Raw genomic sequence first — 20,145 nt, forward strand, 5'->3', positions numbered from 1 at the left:
GAGAAAACTTTGTTAACTCTTTAATGACCAAATTTTTATTAAGTGCATAAAATTTTTTTTGTTATAATTTCTAGTGATTCCAGTCACTAAGTAGTGTATAGATGAGTATAAACATTGAAAATTGTATATTGAAAAATTGTAAGGCAACATTTCAGTCCACTTGGTCTTACAAGATCCTAACATTAAACGCGACGGTATGATCCATTTAGTCTTCTGAGCGCAAAATATGGATGATATTATGTAGCTGGCATAGTTAATTATAATTTTATACATTACTTTTGCTAGCAACAATAGGCTTAAGAAGTCTGGCCAAGAAACTTCCAATAAACTCCAGTATTTTACCAAAACGCTTATTTGAGATTGAAATTTCTAAGGAAATTTGTGTTTTTCCAACATCCTTGATGTTGGGCCAAAGACGCCAGGGCCATGGTTGTGAGGCCAATGTCTAGGCAGAGAGGCCAGTGTCCAGGTTGAGAGGCCAGCGTTAAGGCTGAGAGGCCAGGGTCCAGGTTGAGAGGCTGCAGTACAGGTTGAGAGACCAGGGTCCTGACTGAGAGGCCAGGATCCAGGTTGAGTGGCCAGGGTCCAGGTTGAGAGGCCAGGGTCCAGGTTGAGAGGCCAGGGTCCAGGTTGAGAGGCCAGGGTTCCACCTTCCATTCTTTTAATTTCAATCATGATTGATTCATTTTCTTTTTCAAATTTGCTTTCAGAACTGGTTTCAGGCATATTGGTGAAACCAATATCGTATCCAATATCAGAAGACTTTTGATCCAGAGTCTTCATTAGATTCACTGGAGAATGGAGTAGCAAGATGTTGTTCACATAGACTGGGACGTTTTCTTGGAGAAGAAAATGTTTTTATGCTAAAGCTCTTGAAGGAGACTGAAAGGCAAAAAATATTACAAGTGCACTTCAATAATGGCCAGTGTATGTAGATAGAAAATCGGTAAACTGAACTTGTGTTTCTCACTAATGGTGAGAAAAATATTGTAGAAGGGCACTAAATTATAGAATAGTAATGAAAACACAATTATTATACATCGTAATTCCCTACTTGCATGGTCTAAGGAACATGACTCAATGGTCACATTTCAAACAATGCAGTTGTAAGTCCAACTGTACTGAAGGATTGCCTTTAGAAACACAATGTGATATATGCATGTAATTTTTATTTTATGTTCAAATTTTGCATGTGCACCCACTATTGTACTAGAAACTGTGTAGAATTATTCCAATGCTGCAACTTTTCTGATTTTCCCACCATAGTCCAATAAAGATTGGGAAAGTTCAACAAATGAATGGCACCACGGATTCCCAACAAGACCAGCGCTGCACAACGTAGTTGGTGGCAAAGAGTAGAGTTGCACCACCGAAACGAAGCAGGGACGCTTACCAAACACATTCAAAACAACTATCGCATATTCCTTATCATGACAGTAATATTACACAGCATGTTTGAAAGGCAACCGTATGGTACACCTGGTCGTTAAAGGGTTAAGCATAGTAATAGTAGGTTGGCTTTGATTCATTGTAGAGCACTGCTGAATGCTACATGTATATTCCATTAGTGTCATTGTCTGAAAATTTATCAAATTGATAATAAAACCAATGGATAATAACTTAAGTGTCGGACATCATGTATTTTCTTGCTAACTGCATTTGTGGTGCACTACTCCAAACATACCTAGCCCATGCTCTCTCACAAAGCTGTGATATTAATTATTTTTTATTTTTCACACAATGATTTTCCCCCCAACCACTCTTGCACATATGTAGTTCTGCAGCTCACTAATGGGAAGAGACATCCCTATTTTCTCCATCCCCTTGATACAATTTTCAATAGTAAGCTAAATTTCTCTAATTAAAAAAGCTAACGAGTTAGAATGGTTATTTTGAGCAAAAGATAAAAATTTTGACCAATATACTCCATGTTTACTTATGCACAATAATATATTCATTTAAAAGCTACTTTTGATAAACTATGGGGTAAGAGAGGACCATTTGTGGGGTAAGATAGGACCACTTGTGGGGTAAAACAGGATCATTTAGTGGTCCCGTCTTACCCCATGTCCGGTCCTTTTTTACCCCATTTTAGAATAGATGTCAGGCAGTGATGGTAGCAGGTAGGAATGCCTAGTATGTCTCAAAAGTTGCTTATTACTTGAGGTTACCTGCCTACATCCACAAACCTGGCCAAAAAATTTTTTGTAATCAGACAGAGCTTATTTCCCAAATAGGGTTAACTATTTTGCGACCCTTCTTTACATAGGTTTTCTTTAAAAATTAACCAAAAATTCAATATTTGCAGAACAGGGTTGAAACAAACACTGAAATGACTGGCAATGATTGCTCTAACATATTCTTTCATCAAATCAAATTCAGTGCAGTTAGAGCGTGCATTCTTTCTTACCCCATGAAGGCTGCGATCCTGTCTTACCCCATTTGACTATATATATATAACTTGGGTGTCCTCGGGTAGCTGCAGCGGGGTGGTGACATGGGCAGTGATCACTTGCCCATTGAGGCAACATTTGGCTTTGGGTGCGCTAAGTGGAGCATTGGACGTCGAAAAAACTGGGTCTTAAAACGAGCCAACTGGAACAAATGGACTACCCTGTTCCAGCAAAACAATGAACCATTGACTGACATGTACTTTCCTCATGATGTTGAAACCCACATTGGATCACTGAAATAGCAAAAGAATGCATCCCAAAAACATCTGGCATCACACAATGTAAGTGAACTACTCCATGGTGGGAACATGAGTGCAAAGATGCTGTAGAAAACAGAAAAAAGGCAAAAAACAAACTTTGGAGCCATCCAACCCCCTCTAATTTTATTAACTACAAAAGATGTGTTGCAGTAGCAAAACACCTGGCACTGAAAAGGAAAACTGGATCAAGTTTACCGAGTAACTTAGCAGCACCACAACCACTTCTAAGGTTTGGCGCACAATAAAAAGCATTGGTGGGAAACGATGTGCAAGGAATTTCCCAATAGGTAACCACAGCATGCCAAATCATAAATTTGCTGACCTTTTTCTCAAACACTTCACTGGCAACATGGTCTCATCCAGAGACCAGGAGGTGACAGACAGAGTTGAAAGTTTTGTGACACAAGATATTAAGCCACAATGCCCTGAAATAAGTTTTCATGAGCTCCAAAAGTGCATGCAAATGCCAAAAAACACATTGCCTGGAAGTGATCTCATTGCAAGTGTCTTCCTTACCAAGAGCCCGGATCACATAAAAATGGAGATCCTCAACCTATATAATACCAGCTTCTTCAGTGGAACAGTCCCAATGGCTTGGAAGCAATGGGTCATATGCCCAATACTAAAGCCTGGGAAAGATCCAACAGAGGTCAAGTCCTATAGGCCCATAACCTTGCTGTCCTGTATCGGCAAACTAATGGAAAGAATCATTCAAAAAAGAATTGAATATCACATCGAGGACAACCATGCATTACCTCCCACTCAAACTGGATATCGTGGCAGGAGCACCATTGACCTTCTGGCCACACTGACTCAGACTATTAGACAAGCAGCTACAGATGGCAGTAACACTTTGGTGTCTATCTGGACATTCAGGAGGCTTTTGACTGTGTATGGCACCATGGACTTCTGTGCAAGATGATTAATATGCAGCTAGACTCGCAACTGATCAAGTGGACATATCATTATCTAAAAGACAAGACCAACTCAGTGCAGATAGGCAACAGCAACTCTGGGAGCCAGTACCTAGGCAGAGGGCTCCCCCAGGGTGCTGTACTATCCCCAACTCTTTTCAATATAATGCTAAGTGACCTACCAAGAACTCCTCAAGTAAAGGTCCTCTCATGTGCCGATGATATAATTCTGGCTGTTGTCTCTGGCTCTGTGGCGGCTGCTGAGGAGTTGATGCAATCATATCTCAACTTGCTGGTCAAGTGGCTTGAGAAGTGGCAGTTCACCATCAACCCACTAAAGTGCTCACTCCAACTCTTCAAGCCTAAACGTAACATACCTCCAGTCAATGTGCTTGTCGCAGATCAACCAATTAGAAGCGTGCCTATGCAAAGGGTTTTGGGTGTCCTTTTTGACGCCCCAAAACTTGAATTTCATTCACACATTTCTCATCTAAAGAATGATGGACTCCGCAGACTGGCACCACTTCGGGCACTCTCTGGCTGCAGCTGGGGTGCTTCCAGATGTCTGCTCAGGCAAGTATACATTAGCTTCATTCGCAGCAAACTTGAGTTTGACAGCATTCTATTCAAACTTAGGGACATTTCTACAAAATACACTCAGAAACTTGGAGTAATACAGTCCAGTGCACTTAGAATTATCCTTGGTGCCCGTAACACGTCTCCCATTACATCACTGGAGATTGAAGTTCATATACCTCCCTTAGAGATCAGGTTTGACTACCTTTTCCTAAAATGGTACCTGAAAACCCTGCACTGCCCTAAAAGCCAATCCAGACAAGAAATTTGCCATGAGACTGGTGTCTCTGTGCAATTTTGGCTCAAGCTTCTTCTCTACAAGAGGCAGAAGTCTCCTATCCAACTTGGCCATGCCAAGCTTTAAGAAAATCTGAACGCCCAATATTTCACCTGTTCCACCTTATTACAATTTACAATCCAACTCTCCACCCAGAGCACATGTAGCCATGATGCCCCCCCTGGCATCAATAGGGGGATGTTCAAGGAGTTCTGCCATACCAACTCTCCTTCCTATGTGCATGTGTATACTGACGGATCCAAACTCAGTGATGGTTCCACAGCTGCAGCTATGTATGCACCAAGTCTAAAAGTCACCATGACATGGAAGCTGAACCCAACACAGACAGTTATTGGTGCAGAGCTCTTTGCAATACTGAAGGCTCAGCAGATTTGTTGTCTGGCCCCAAGACTAAGAACGCAAGACATCCTACTGTTGACCGACTCCCATTTGGCCCTGCAAGCCATCAGAAACACCGTCAACCACTCGTACAAGGAGTACGTCTACAAAATCCAAGATGTTGTACTAGAAAGGCAAGCCCTAACTGTACTGCAATGGGTGAGAGGCCACTCAGGGGTGGAAGGCAATGAGATTGCTGACCGGGCAGCGAACATGGGCCACCAAAATGTATTTTCTGCTATGAGCACCCTAAGCATAGAGGAGACACTTACTGTCCTGAGGGAGAAACTACACAAGTGCTGGACTAGGAACTGGAAAACGACTGTTGCTCAGACTCGGAAAGGAGCTTTTTTGAGTGACAATATGGTGGAACCTCGACTTTGCACTTGGCTTTGCCTGAAGTCTCGCAAGCTAGAATGTGCATCTGCAAGAATTAGAATTGGGCATGCAGGTGTCAGGAGCTATCTGCACAGGTTTAAAATGAGTGATTCTGATCAGTGTGCCACCTGCAACACAACAGACACAATTGTTCACTTTCTTCTGGACTGTCAGCGTCATGTGCTCATAAGACAGGAGCTACTAAGTAACTTGAGAAGCATCAATGTAGAACTTGACCTTTGTAATCTCCTGGGGGGAGGTAACTTTAGTGATAAGGTACCACAGAAAATCTCTCAATTTTTCAATGTAGTATTTATTTTAAAGTCAGGTAAGCTAAGTGATCTTTAGATGAGCGCCTTGCAATGCTGTATAAGCATGATAGAATTGTTAATGCATGGCAACTGCTGATATATGTTTCGATTTAGCAAGTAGATAATCTAGTTTTTTTCAATATTATTATAATTATGTATATATTTATATTATTATTATCGTTTTTGTTTAATGAAGCTTGTTATATTAGCAGCTCTTACTTATCTAAATTACATTAGCAGTAACTCATTTCATTTACTAATGTATGTTCACTGTAAACTTCTACCCAATCCTGTACTGAGCTTACATCAGCCTACCTCACAAGACGGCAGCAATTAACTTCATATACAAAAAAGCTGAAAACCACAAGCTATAAGCTCTCAGGCCCAATGGTCACCCATCTGGCAGACCTGCGGCTTTAAGTCCACTCCAAGTGGACACCCTGCAAAGAAGAAGAAGAAACCTGCTATAGATTGCAGAGCGCAAGATAAATCGTTTGCCACCATTTGCACGTTAAAACTGGCAAAACTCGATGTGTTATGATGTTTTAAAGGGGTGGGGTTAACCTTTCCCGTCTGGCTGTATAATATCTTGCAATGAAAATACCTCCTAGTCAAACACTGATTACACTCATGTTGCTCTGGGGTTGCCAAAAAATTGAGCTTAACTACTGAACATTCTCTTTTTATTTTTCAATACCTGCGCAAAATACACAGTTCGTCATACATTGTAAAATACAAGATAGCAAGACAAGCAATTTAAAATTCTGGAATCGTTCAATTTTCCTGCCTGTGTTTTTATATCACTGAAAATTCGAACATAATTCATACTACTAGCTATTCAGAGTTCAGACTGTATTTATGCAACTAATACTTATTGAATTATGATCTACTACACATTATGTGCTTCATTGGCACTCAGACCACTTGAATAGTTTTCATCATTGAATCAAGGAGATCCAACATTCTCTTGTCTTAGAGAAACATGAGTCACTCAGAATCAGCATGTTATGATGTAAAAAGCTAAATTAAATGGCAAGGTCATTAAACATAGCTAAATTAAATGGCAAGTTAATTAAACCCAAATCAGTTAAATAAGCCATTTTAAAATCATTAATATCAGCTGCACAAACAGTGGCAAAGCAGAGAGTTTTTTATAGACTCTCCCTCAAGTTCATTTTTGAGTCCCATAAGTAGACCAGTAAAGTATCATGGATACCAGCCTTATCATACATAAGAAATTGGTGTAAAAATTTAAAAGCAAAGAATAGTCCACAAAAATTCATATCTTTATAGAAAACGTTTCGGAGTCCAGCTCCATCGTCAGTTCATAGAATCTAGAACATACATAGAAAGTCATGTATGTGACTTTCTATGTATGTTCTAGATTCTATGAACTGACGATGGAGCTGGACTCCAAAACGTTTTCTATAAAGATATGAATTTTTGTGGACTATTCTTTGCTTTTAAATTTTTAGTCAACTTGCGATTTAAGCAAATAAGTGACATTAATACTTTAAATTGGTGTAAATTTTAGGAAAATGAGGAAGTTAAAAATGAACTGATTCTAAAAAATCTCTGGTTTGTCACTATGATATTATTTATTTATTTTGTGCACAGAGGCACTCATAAGTTCATAGCTAATTGATGATATACCTGATCAAGCAGGCTCCAACTCAACTAAGGGACAAACATGTACGGCAATGGCAAGTATGATGGATAAGGCAGATAGACTGTTAGCAATTATTACCAAATAAATTATAATCTCTTACCATCAACCGGGGCTACTCGGGACAGTTTTGAGCGTTTTTTTGTTAATAACTGTTAATAACTTCTTACGATGAAACATTTCATAAACAAGTTTAGGCTCATTTTATAGCTCTTTGCGAGGGTTATTGAATGGCATTGTCAAAAAAATTCTATACCTGGGTATGCTATTCGTAAGGTGCCGGAAGCAAAAAAAAGTATCCTGAGTAGCCCCGTCGAACAGGGCTACTCAGGACACTTGCAATGAAACTTCATTTTAAAATATTTGAAGCATGCAGAGTGTATTCATCCATTACTAACAGTACTCTGAAGTCCTCTTTCATTGTAGATGATGTAGAGGTAGAATAAATGACATTTTCTGTGATTTTTACTCATTTTTCCTTTATTGATATGATATTACCGTCAACTGGGGTGACTTCCGCCGAGTTTTTTATTTTGTTTTGAAAACAAAAACGGGGTCGTGAACGCCAGGGTCGTAAACGAGGTCATAAATGCCGGAGTGACTTTGGCCATCGTTTATGACCCCGCTTTTGTTTGCAGAACAAAATCAAAAACACAGCCAAAGTCACCCCAGTTGATGGTACTGTATTATTGATGCAATATTACCATATCCATGAACATGCCATTGAGCATTTACAACAACCTTGTACACTGCAAGCTTCATATCAGCAGCCTTATAGCATTTTTTCTGTATCTGTAAGCTTACAGGACGGCTTGTAATTTCACACCATTTTAATTGGGTCAAGTGAATTTACTATAAAAAATATAACTCAGTACTCACTGCAGTGAGTGACAGAGAGAGCATTTTCTCATGGATGTAAACTTGAGGTCACGGACAGACAGACAGACATGATGAGCACAATAGTGCATTTTTTCCATAAATGAGAAAATGGGCTGAAAAGATAGTGAAAAACGTACCTGAAACAGAAAGGAATGTTTTAGTGACAACCATCATATGTTTTGGAGAAATAAATCATAGTTTAGGTCAATTACTTTTCATTCTATGATGCCTAGTGCACAATTCTAAATATGACATTCTATGCACAATTTTGTGATGACCAATGATGCAATAATTTTTCGATAACTGAACTTATTTTTGCTCAGCAAGGTAAATGTAATCAATATTCTTTGTTTTTAATCAATTTTTTTCTTAACTGGAGCCTTTACTAATTGAGGTTCTACTGTAAATGCGCTTTTGGGGGTGTCCCAAATAGCCCCGCCGGGCAGAAATGACTGCCATTTTTTTTTGGAATGAGATAGGCAAAATCTGTCAATTACATTTTCAAGCCGACACCTGGGTGCAACTTTTATGTAAGTAAAATTTTTTAATACGGTGAATATTTTTTTACTACAGACCTTAGCAGAAGTAACTTTTCAAAATATTGTTTTTCACCATTTTTTTCAAGAATTTTTCAAAGCTAGTGAATGTAGTATTTTTGAACTTCATTTATACTACATAGATAGGAAAAACATTGATGTTTATGCCACTATGTTTAGTTTTGCAATATTCCAATTAGTTTTGCTACTAAAACAGTTTTACGCCGTGTCTGAGGACTGTGCCGAGTTACCCTGCCCGTCCCGAGTAGCCCCGGTTGACGGTAGTACAGAACAATCAGGCACTGTTTTTTACACTTGAATTCCATCAGGCAGATCCAGGCTCAGACAAGCTTTGCTGCTTTGGATTCACATTTTGCAAATGGATGCCACAGTCACCCACAAGCTTTCGATTTAATACAACACTGTTTAACTAATCTCACAAATAAATGTTCTCGCTCCTACTGGATGTCAAACACAAGAGTTTTAGCCTTTTAGGTACAATTTGTATGCTTTTTACACTAAATACAAAAATGTCATCACAAAATATGGCATGAAAAAGCTGCAGCATTCTCCCGTGGTAGAACACGTTCAGTTTTGAATGTTAGTGTCAGTTCGTTTCTGACTTGCAGGAAAAATCCTTGGAGTTGGTCAGAAGTTTTCTTTTTCTGTACCTTCCCATTAATAATTATTTTATAAACGCGACATTTAGAATATGGGACGGGGTGGGAGTAAACGTCCAAAAAAGCAAGAACAACTACCACCCTACCGGTAGCCTTTCATCTGGGACATCTGACCCCGAGGCAGAGATTGAAACTCCCATTTCCGAGTCGGTACCAATGACAGGGCAGCTTGGAGGCAATGCGAATATACTTGGGGACGCTCAAACTCAAAACATCAATAAACCTGATGACTTCTCAAGCCTAGTAAGATGTGAGATGCAAGCTTCTAGACAGATTGCAGTTGATAAATTGGCATATAAGGAGCAGTTAAATTGCAAAAAATGGCTGGAAAATTGCAACATGATGGGATTGGGGCAAATTTTGATGGGTTTTTGTCTTACCTATTCTGGTTAACTAGGAGTATAGGATCGGGAGACTTGTCTGATTCTGATACGGTTCTTACCTGTGGGCAGAGGCCAACCTCTTCTGCTCTCTCTGTCTCTGCTGAAATATCTGACTCTGTCCCTCTGATACTGTTCTTAGTCTTACCTTTTTTGCAGAGGCAAACTTCTGCTCTCTCTGCACTCTGCTGAAACAGCTGAAGTACCTGAGCAAATCACACCTGCCAACCCAGGCAACCCCTTAGTTGTGATTATTGAACCTATACCTGATGAACATCCTATCACCAAATTTCTAGCAAATGATTTAGCTCCTAGCAAAACCCCAGCCTGCCAGCCACATCATATTTTGGAACCATAGGGGTCAAGACTCAAAGGAGTCAAGAAAAATGCTGGAAAAAATCTTTTGATAGTAACAATGGACAACCAAGATTCTAAATGTATCACTAAACTCCTCTCTACCAGTCTAATTGGATCTTGGAAGATCAAATGCCAACTCCCAGTCTCCCACTTAATCACACTGTGTCAGCAGGAGTATATAATAGGACCTTTTGGTGATGAGACCTCGGAGGAAGAGCTCACTCAGGAGTTACATCTGGCCGGATACAATGGTGCCACAGCAGTTAGAATTTACAAAGGCAATGATAAAGTAAAGAGTTGTGTTATGATATGTAAGGCTGTTATATATTATGTTATCACATGTTACTAAATGTTTATGTAATGTTATAATAAGTTATGTGAAGCTATGTAAGGTATTGTTGTGTTAGTTTGGTGATTGACAAGGAGTGTATTTTGAATGTATTTTGAGATTACATGGCATGGCGGGTGTTTGTTAGATGTTTTATTTTCTTTGTTGAGTTTTTGGACGTAAGTTTGTAGGTGTTGTGACAAGTGTTGAGAGAGATGTGCACGGGCACGTATTAAGTATATATGTGTATTGTTGTAAGTAAATTTGTTTGTTGTGCGTTTGTTAATTGTTTTGCATGTATAGTAAATGTTTTAGTATTGTGTAATGTATTTTTTTTAATGATTAGGGTTGGATTTGGTTATCTGGTTGTGGCCTGAAAGTAGATACATTCAGTGCCAGTCCTGTGTTATAATGTAAGGGTTCCATCCCTAACATTATTTGAATTTTATCAGTTAAGAACTGTACTGTATAAACAAAATTAACCTTTGGTCCTGATCAGGCTTGTTAATTTCTGGACACTTCTTCTTTCAGATAGTGATATCACAATGCCTTTTTTTCGGTTTGGAAAAAAATCTGCTTACACTGGACTCAGGTACGGTATATATATATATATATATATATATATTAGTATTAGATGGAAGAATAAGCTTGTTAAAACCCAGACAGTTAATCACAATTTCCAAAAAATGTCAGTATTCAATGCTTCCTATAACTTGAAAATGAATGTTATTACTATTGGAATGTTGTTAATAAATCAAATTTACTATCTTAAACCTGCATAGAAATTTGCAGAAATATGAATTTCTGAAGCCACTACAAGAAAGTATGAACAATTATAAGATAAATTTACTTGTATGATTTTTTAATATTTTGCATGATATTGGAGATAATCACAGATGAAAATTTGACAAGATAAAAGCAGTCACTGGTACATGCTAAAATGAATTGAAGGTGTTAAAATGTATTAAATCAAATGGAAAGGGAAACTAATATCAAGCTGCAATTTGATTTAATTTTCTATAGCTACTTTAAACTAAATAAATCAATTCCGTTTCTTCCGAATTTTTTAAAAAAAGAGGGAAAGAGCATTAATTTCATTGTCTGAGTCTAAACTTTCATTTAAATGCTCATATTTTAATTCCTGTGCATGGCCGTTAGTGAAGTTATGTATGAATGGGCAGATGATTGGAGATTGTCAGAGGCATGATATTGTAGCCTTCAACACATATGGTATAGTCAGATGGGGTAAGACAGGACCGAAATCACTGACAGGCATGTAGCATCTATACCATGAATAACTAAAAAATCCTAAACTTATCACAAGGTGTGGTTATGCAATGGGCTTCAAAGCTACAACTCAGACTTTTTGCATACAACACAGTTTTCTGTACAGATTAAAAAAAGTGAGCTGGTCCCATCTTACCCCATTGGGGTAAGATGGGACCAGGCTGGGGTAAGAAAGGACCAACAGGTAATTCTTATGTTACAAGGTTTTAAGTAAAAATATAAATCTGATATTCAATATTATCCATCTAGAAACACATTATTTGATTAAACACAACCACTTGTTACCGTTTTGTGCTGCAGGAAGTCAACTCTAATATCAGTCACATTGGAGTTTTTGCCACAAGAAAACTTTGTTAAACATAGAAAAAGTAGGTTGGCTTTGATTCATTGTAGAGCACTGCCATATGCTACATGTATATTCCATTATAGTGTCATTGTCTGAAAATTTATCAAATTGGTAATAAAACCAATGGATAATAACTTAAGAGTCGGACGTCATGTGTTTTCTTGCTAACTGCATTTGTGGTGCACTTCTTCAAACATAGCCCATGCCCTCTCACAAAATTGTGATAATTATTTTTTATGTTTCACACAATGATTTTTCCCCTAACCACTCTTGCACATTGTTCTGCAGCTCACTAATGGGAAGAGACATCCCTATTTTCTCCATCCCCATGATGCAATTCACAAAATTATGCTAAATTCATCTAATTAAAAAAGCTAACAAGTTAGAATGGTTATTTTAAGCAAAAGATGAAAATGTTGACCAAAATACTCCATGTATACTTATGCACAATAATATATTCATATAAAAGCTATTTTTGATAAACTATGGGGTAAAAGAGGACCATTTGTGGGGTAAGACAGGACCATTTATGGGGTAATATAGGACCACTTGTGGGGTAAAACAGGATCATTTAGTGGTCCCGTCTTACCCCATGTCCGGTCCTTTTTTACCCCATTTTAGAATAGTTGTCAGGCAGTGATGGTAGCAGGTAGGAATGCCTAGTTTGTCTCAAAAGTTGCTTATTACTTGAGGTTACCTGCCTACATCCACAAAACTGGCCAAAAAAATTTTTGTCATTAGACAGAGCTTATTTCCTGAACAGGGTTAACTATTTTGTGACCCTTCTTTACATAGGTTTTCTTTGAAAATTAGCCAGAAATTCATTTTTTGCAGAAGAGGGTTGAAACAAGCACTGAAATGACAGGCAATGATTGCTCTAACATATTCTTTTGTCAAATTAAATTCAGTGCAATTAGAATACATGCCATGGGCCGGTCCTTTCTTACCCCATGAAGGCTGCGATCCTGTCTTACCCCATTTGACTATAACTTGACTGCAAAATGTTTTAATAGGTGTAAATAAATGCTAAAAAATTTCTATTTGCATTTTAGAGATATTTTAATTCAGGCCTTTGAAAGAAATTACTTTTTGTGTGTTATATTAAATGAAATATTATTGCAATTTGTAAAATGAGGTAAAAAAATTATAAATCACTCGTTTTTCACTGTCTTCCTCATTTTCTGTAGCTCATTTATTAAAACATTCTGATTAAAACATTCTGATTTTAGATATTAATTTTGTTAAAATCTTAATTTTGGGCTTGGCTCTTGAATATTATGTTAAACTCATTCTGCCTTGCTCTATATACGGTATATTGAGTTTTTGCTGATCTGCAGGTTATGGGACATAATCTTGAGGCTTCCCAGACTTGGTGTGGGCAGAATTGTTCAACAAAATCACCTGAAAGTATTCTCTGAGCCGAGCCTCATTAAGCTCATGGAAGTGGATGCAAACATGGATGAGGTTTGTATATTGACACTCATTGTGGATAATTATAAAATTTTATTCAGATGGTCTGTCCATGAACTATATTTGCTGACTCCTCAAAGATATTGATAAATTGAAATGAAATATTTCATTGTTTTCATTTAATGTGTAGCAATAGAAATAAGAGTGTACTATAAAAATTTTTATTTTGTGGGAATTTTTATCTACAATTATCTACAAATGTAGATAAAACCTAAAAGTAACAAATATCTACAATTTTTTATCTACTGTATAGAAGTAGGTATGCTTATCTACATACACCTGTTAACTTTGCAGTCACATACATGTTTTTATGAATCAAATGTTCATGAAGTATATTATTAGCTGACTTTGAATGTTAGGTTCTTGCCTTGTTATACAAGTTTATTGTGCTGACCAAATATAGGGAAAACATGAATCTTGAAACATTTACTTTAAACTAAGGATTAATTAATGGACCTTTAATGTAACAAAATTAAAGGTGCACATAAGCAGGCATTGATGCACCACTAGGACCCTGACGTTTGTTCTGCTCACCATGACCCTGACGTTTGTTCTGCTCACCATGACCCTGACGTTTGTTCTGCTCACCATGACCCTGACGTTTGATGCTCACCATGACCAAGACATTTGTTCTGCTCACCATGACCCTGACGTTTGTACTGCTCACCATGACCCTGACGTTTGTACTGCTCACCATGACCCCGATGTTTGTTCTGCTCATCATGACCAAGATGTTTGTTCTACTCACCAAGACCCCGCTTGACATTTGTTCTGCTCACCATGACCCCAACATTTGTTCTGCTCACCATGACCCCAACATTTTTTCTGCTCACCATGACCCCAACATTTGTTCTCCTCACCATGATCCAGACGTTTGTTTGGCTCACCATGACCCCGACATTTGTTCTGCTCACCATGACCCCGACGTTTGTTCTGCTCATCATGACCCCAATGTTTGTTCTACTCACCATGACCCTGATGTTTGTTCTGCTCACCATGATCCTAACGTTTGTTCTGCTCACCATGACTCCAACGTTTGTTCTGCTCATCATGACACCAATGTTTGTTCTGCTGACCATGACCCCGACGTTTGTTCTGCTCACCATGACCCTGACATTTGTTCTGCTCACCATGACCAAGACATTTGTTCTGCTCACCATGACCCTGACGTTTGTACTGCTCACCATGACCCTGACGTTTGTACTGCTCACCATGACCTCGACGTTTGTTCTGCTCACCATGACCAAGATGTTTGTTCTGCTCACCAAGACCCCGCCCGACATTTGTACTGCTCACCATGACCCCGATGTTTGTTCTGCTCACCATGACCCCGACATTTGTTCTGCTCACCATGACCAAGATGTTTGTTCTACTCACCATGACCCCAACATTTGTTCTGCTCACCATGACCCTGACCCTTTTTCTTCTCACCATGTCCCCGATGTTTGTTCTGCTCACCATGACCCTGAAGTTTGTTGTCACCATGACCCCGAAGTTTGTTCTACTCACCATGACCCCGATGTTTGTTCTGCCCACCATGACCTGATGTTTGTTCTGCTCACCATGACCCTGACCCTTGTTCACACCATGTCCCCGACATTTGTTTTACTCACCATGACCCTGACGTTTGTACTGCTCACCATGACCCTGACGTTTGTACTGCTCACCATGACCCCAACGTTTGTTCTGCTCATCATGACCCTGACGTTTGTTCTGCTCACCATGACCCTGACGTTTGTACTGCTCACCATGACCCTGACATTTGTTCTGCTCACCATTACCCGGACATTTGTTTTGCTCAGCAAGACCCTGACATTTGTTCCTGTCTCTTATACACATCTAGATGTGTATAAGAGACAGGCTTATTTCCTGAACAGGGTTAACTATTTTGTGACCCTTCTTTACATAGGTTTTCTTTGAAAATTAGCCAGAAATTCATTTTTTGCAGAAGAGGGTTGAAACAAGCACTGAAATGACAGGCAATGATTGCTCTAACATATTCTTTTGTCAAATTAAATTCAGTGCAATTAGAATACACACCATGGGCTGGTCCTTTCTTACCCCATGAAGGCTGCGATCCTGTCTTACCCCATTTGACTATATATANCCTGACGTTTGTTCTGCTCACCATGACCAAGACATTTGTTTTACTCACCAAGACCTCGACGTTTGTTCTGCTCACCATGCCCCCGACATTTGTTCTACTCACCATGACCCTAACATTTTTTCTGCTCACCATGACCTGACGTTTGTTCTGCTCACCATGACCCTGACCCTTGTTCTTCTCACCATGACCCCGACGTTTCTTCTGCTCACCATGACCCCGACGTTTCTTCTGCTCACCATGACCCTGACGTTTGTTCTGCTCACCAATACCTGGACGTTTGTTCTGCTCACCATGACCCTGACGTTTGTTCTGCTCACTATGACCCTGACGTTTGTTCTGCTCACCATGACCCGGACGTTTGTTTTGCTCACCAAGACCCCGAAGTTTGTTCTGCTCACCATGACCGCGACGTTTGTTCTGCTCAACATGACCCTGACGTTTGTTCTGCTCACCAAGACCCAGACGTTTGTTCTGCTCACCATGACCCCGATGTTTGTTCTGCTCACCATGACCCCGACGTTTCTTCTGCTCACCATGACCCCGACGTTTCTTCTGCTCACCATGACCCCTACAGTTCTTCTGCTCACCATGACCCCGACTTTTGTTCTGCTCACCATGACCCTGACGTTTCTTCTGCTCACCATGACCCTGACGTTTGTTCTGCTCGCCATGACCCCGACCCTTGTTCTGCTCACTCTCACACCTCTCCACAGTACCGGGAAGTGAGAGGAAAGGTTCTGGGTGAAAGGTGGTATAGGGGACACTATTGTGGCGTCGAGGACATCACATCGATTGCCAATCTTAATAATTATTCATTAGTTATGAAAATGGACGAAGAAAAACTCATGGAGGATCTCAAGACCTGCAAGAAACCTGACCCCATCTTACTGCCTTCTACTGCTGCTTTCCCTCCAGTGTTCAAGGTGAGGCTAGATTTTAACTCCAAACTAAAGACAATCTATAATTAATGATGGGTAATGCATGATGCTATCAAGAATAATTTGATTGTAAGATGCTGTGAAATGACTTTGAAGTCTTAACATTGAATAACTTTTTTTTTCAACATGTTCTCAATCTTAGCATTGTCAGGTTCTCAATTGTAGCATTTTCGCGTTCTCAATTGTAGCATTTTCGCGTTCTCAATTGTAGCATTTTTGCATTCTCAATTGTAGCATTCTCGCATTCTCAATTGTAGCATTTTTGCTTTCTCAATTGTAGCATTTTCACGTTCTCAATTGTAGCATTTTTGCGTTCTCAATTTTAGCATTTTCGCATTATCAATTGTGGCATTTTTGCATTCTCAATTGTAGCTTTGTCAAGTTCTCAAATAGGAACGTGGCTTCCGTTCACTTCAGACATCGCTTCGCCAGTCCTTCATAGAAGCTGAAAACTGTCGTAGTACTGAGATGCTGCTTGTCTTTTGTAAGGTCGTTATGACCAAACAATGTTCGCACTGCCGGTTTCCCGGTACTTTCAAATAGTACGTTTCGCCGTTTAGCCTGCATCAATAATGCAACCGCTATTAAAGAGGAATTTACCGATGTGCATTTTGGATCCCAAGCCCCAAACAATTCTACCAGTCATAGACAAATCAGACAGAGACGTGTTATCTCCATTATGACTCCCACACTGAGGAGCCTCTTTAGATCAACGACGACCGAGCTAAGTGACACTACCATGAAGTGAGGTATTGACGAGTAAATACAATGACGAATATGAGCGTGAAATAATATAAGCTGATAATAATTAATAATAATATAAGCTAATAATTAAAAAAGGTGAAGAGGACTTTTAAATGGTGGAAATAATCAGGACGCTTGTCACGCATGAAGACGGAAGTACAGACAACTTAAAGTCCTAAACTATGTGCATTGTAGAAAGAGAGCAGTCAAAGTAGGCGGATGATAGCTATGGATAGCTATGTTGCGGGATGATAGCTATGTTGCGGGAGAGGTGCAACAGCATGTTCTGCATGAATGAGGAATGAGTTATGAGTGGATATGTACGTCATGAACGAAGTGAGATTAGATGCTACAATGTTGATTGCTGGCTGCGAGCGTGAAAAAATAGTGTACTTGATCATGGAATGTAGTTAAAGGATCGAGAAGATTCCAGTCAGAGCGAAGGATATGTAAGATATTCACTGCCGGGTGTAGTGTATGGCGAAAGAAAAGAGAGAATGGGTGTTTTTAGGCAAAAGGATGGAAATATTCTTTCTGATTATTGCCCTTGTTATGTTTTCATGCCCTGGAGGTATAGAATAATATCCTCAGAACTCCTTCATTCTAATCTCAGACACAGTCGATATACTGAACATTTAGAAGAAGGGGAAAGAAAATATTAAAGACAATGTGTTACCAATTATTTATGTCATATATCTATTCATAATATAGGCGGTATTATATTGGCTGTTTTCTACTATAGATCGTTCATTATTTTCCGTGGAAATACAGGGTCCGCCATATTTATAGCAACGCATGTTTTTTATTATTTCTCAATGAAACAAACAGGTGCATTGTTTTTTTTATTGGATGAGCTAGTAGCCAAGAATTACCTAAACACTTCTCAGACATATTTATTCAATATGACCACCCTTATTTTCTAATGACGGCCTCCAATCTACGCGGGTAAGCTTCACAGGAGACCCGCAGCATTTCTTGAGGGATCAAGTCTCATTTTCGTGTCAATTTGGACTTCAAACTATCCAAAGAATCGTGAAGTGTTCTGCAGACCCTACTCTCTAAAATAGCCCACACAGAAAAGTCGAGAGGACTCAAATCAGAGCTTCTTAGGGGCCATTCATTTTTGCTGATGAACGCTGGGATTTGACCCTGAATCCAGTTTTGGGTACTGTTTGAGCCACGTGATGGGGCAGAGTCTTGTTGAAAACTCCATGGTGAGCCGTTGAAGTGTTTACGGGCCCAAGGTAACAACACAGCTTCCAAAATGTCCGAAATGTATCGCTGACTGTTCAATTTCACTCCTGAGGGGACAAAAACGAGTGGGGACCTCCCAGTGGCGGTTACCGCGGCCCAAACCATCACGGACATGGGATTTTGACGTCGTGTTGTTGTTCTAGTTGCCACAGATCCATCCCGACTCCAAACTCTGTCATTTTGACGGTCATCGCTTTGTTCAATGTCCAATTTTTTCTCGTCACTGAACACCAAGTTGGGCAGCGTGCCATCCTCAATGAGATCCAGAATGTGCTGGCATCTTTCGAGCCTCATGCGCTCACGACGGTCTGTTAGTTCATGACTTGTTTGCATCTTGTAAGGGGAGGTTTTGAGGTCATCTTTGAGGACTCTATACGCATTGATGTCTGACTAACTCCTGCTTCTGCAGCCAATTTTGCAGCTGAGCGACGAGGGTTTCTCCTTAACTTCTCAATCGTGATTTTGACCAACTGTTTTGTTCGGACACTTCGTTTCCTTCCTTGACCAGGTCGATTGCATGTTTCACCAGTTTCCTTGAATTTTTTTTCCACACAGTTTCAAGACGAATTTGGAGCTTTTTTGTAATGACTGAATTACTACTCTCGCCCTTTTCATGAAGGGTTACAATTGCATTTCCATCTACTGCTAATAGCAAATAGGTAATAGTAAATCATAGGTAATTGTAAATTTAGACACCTTAGACTGCAATATAAAATAGATGAATTAATAGATGATATTAAGCTTCATTATAAAAGAAAAGTCTCCTAGAAACCAATTTATTTTTATACAGCAAACATCCGTTGCCATAAATATGGCGGACCCTGTACCGGGTCCGCCATATTGTTGGGGAACAACACCTTGTGTGTTGTTCCCCAAATCATTATTGTTTTGCATACATGTTCAGAGCTGGGCAGCGCTACTTTGAACTGTAGCGGCCGCTACCGCTACCGCTACATGCACTAAATGTAGCGGGCGCTACCGCTACAATTGCTTAAATGTAGCGCCGCTACCGCTACCGAAAATGTAACGTCCGCTACATGTAGGGCGCTACTGCCCACCTCTGGTAACAACTATCATGTTGACACTAGTAACAGGCTGAGGTTGACGACATTGCACCGAAATCTTTCGTACAGTTTTATTCTTTAATTTATATTATGTATGTATCATGCTGGTTTTTAAATAATATTTAATACTATTAAGTAAAATCTAAAGGCTTTATCTATAAATGTAGCGGTAGCGCTGTAGCGGCAAAACATCGTATCGCTACTTAAATATGTAGCGCGCGCTACCGCTATACCATGGCTTGAATGTAGCGCCGCTACCGCTACTGATAATGTAGCGGCCGCTACATGTAGCTCGCTACTGCCCACCTCTGTACATGTTCGATCAGTCAATAAAATCTCAATATGAGTCACGATTCATTCGTTCGCGCCATGTTCATGTTTTCAGGCATCATCCTTAATTGTGATATTCATCCTAGTGATGATCACAACTTCTCATTTATGATCTATCGCCGCCAATTACTTGAAATCATCGGTATTAATGATCACTTGCAACTGTCGGTCATGAAAATAAAATGCCTAGAATTCTACTCGTATAGCCTGC

At 39.5% G+C, this 20,145-nt stretch overlaps 1 protein-coding gene across 7 annotated transcripts in view; it reads left to right on the forward strand.

Annotated features, from left to right (window-relative positions):
• LOC108683084 overlaps nucleotides 1-20,145 on the forward strand; it is a 29,575-nt gene that overhangs the window by 9,040 nt on the left and 390 nt on the right. For 3 of the 7 annotated variants that reach the window (XM_047883053.1, XM_047883054.1, XM_047883052.1), the window contains exons 2-4: nucleotides 10,926-10,986; nucleotides 13,365-13,491; nucleotides 16,318-16,527. In XM_047883053.1, coding sequence (XP_047739009.1) covers nucleotides 10,940-10,986; nucleotides 13,365-13,491; nucleotides 16,318-16,527 — 384 coding nt within the window. In that variant the 5' untranslated portion in view covers nucleotides 10,926-10,939. Of the gene's footprint in view, nucleotides 1-7,253; nucleotides 7,276-8,427; nucleotides 8,441-8,621; nucleotides 8,644-9,750; nucleotides 10,318-10,925; nucleotides 10,987-13,364; nucleotides 13,492-16,317; nucleotides 16,528-20,145 lie in introns of those variants that run through there. The other 4 variants (XM_018172364.1, XM_047883055.1, XM_018172365.1 and 1 more) reach the window with 4 other exon arrangements.

This window comes from Hyalella azteca, unplaced genomic scaffold (genome assembly GCF_000764305.2).
Source record: "Hyalella azteca isolate HAZT.00-mixed unplaced genomic scaffold, Hazt_2.0.2 contig11898, whole genome shotgun sequence".
In the NCBI taxonomy this organism is placed as follows: domain Eukaryota; kingdom Metazoa; phylum Arthropoda; class Malacostraca; order Amphipoda; family Hyalellidae; genus Hyalella; species Hyalella azteca.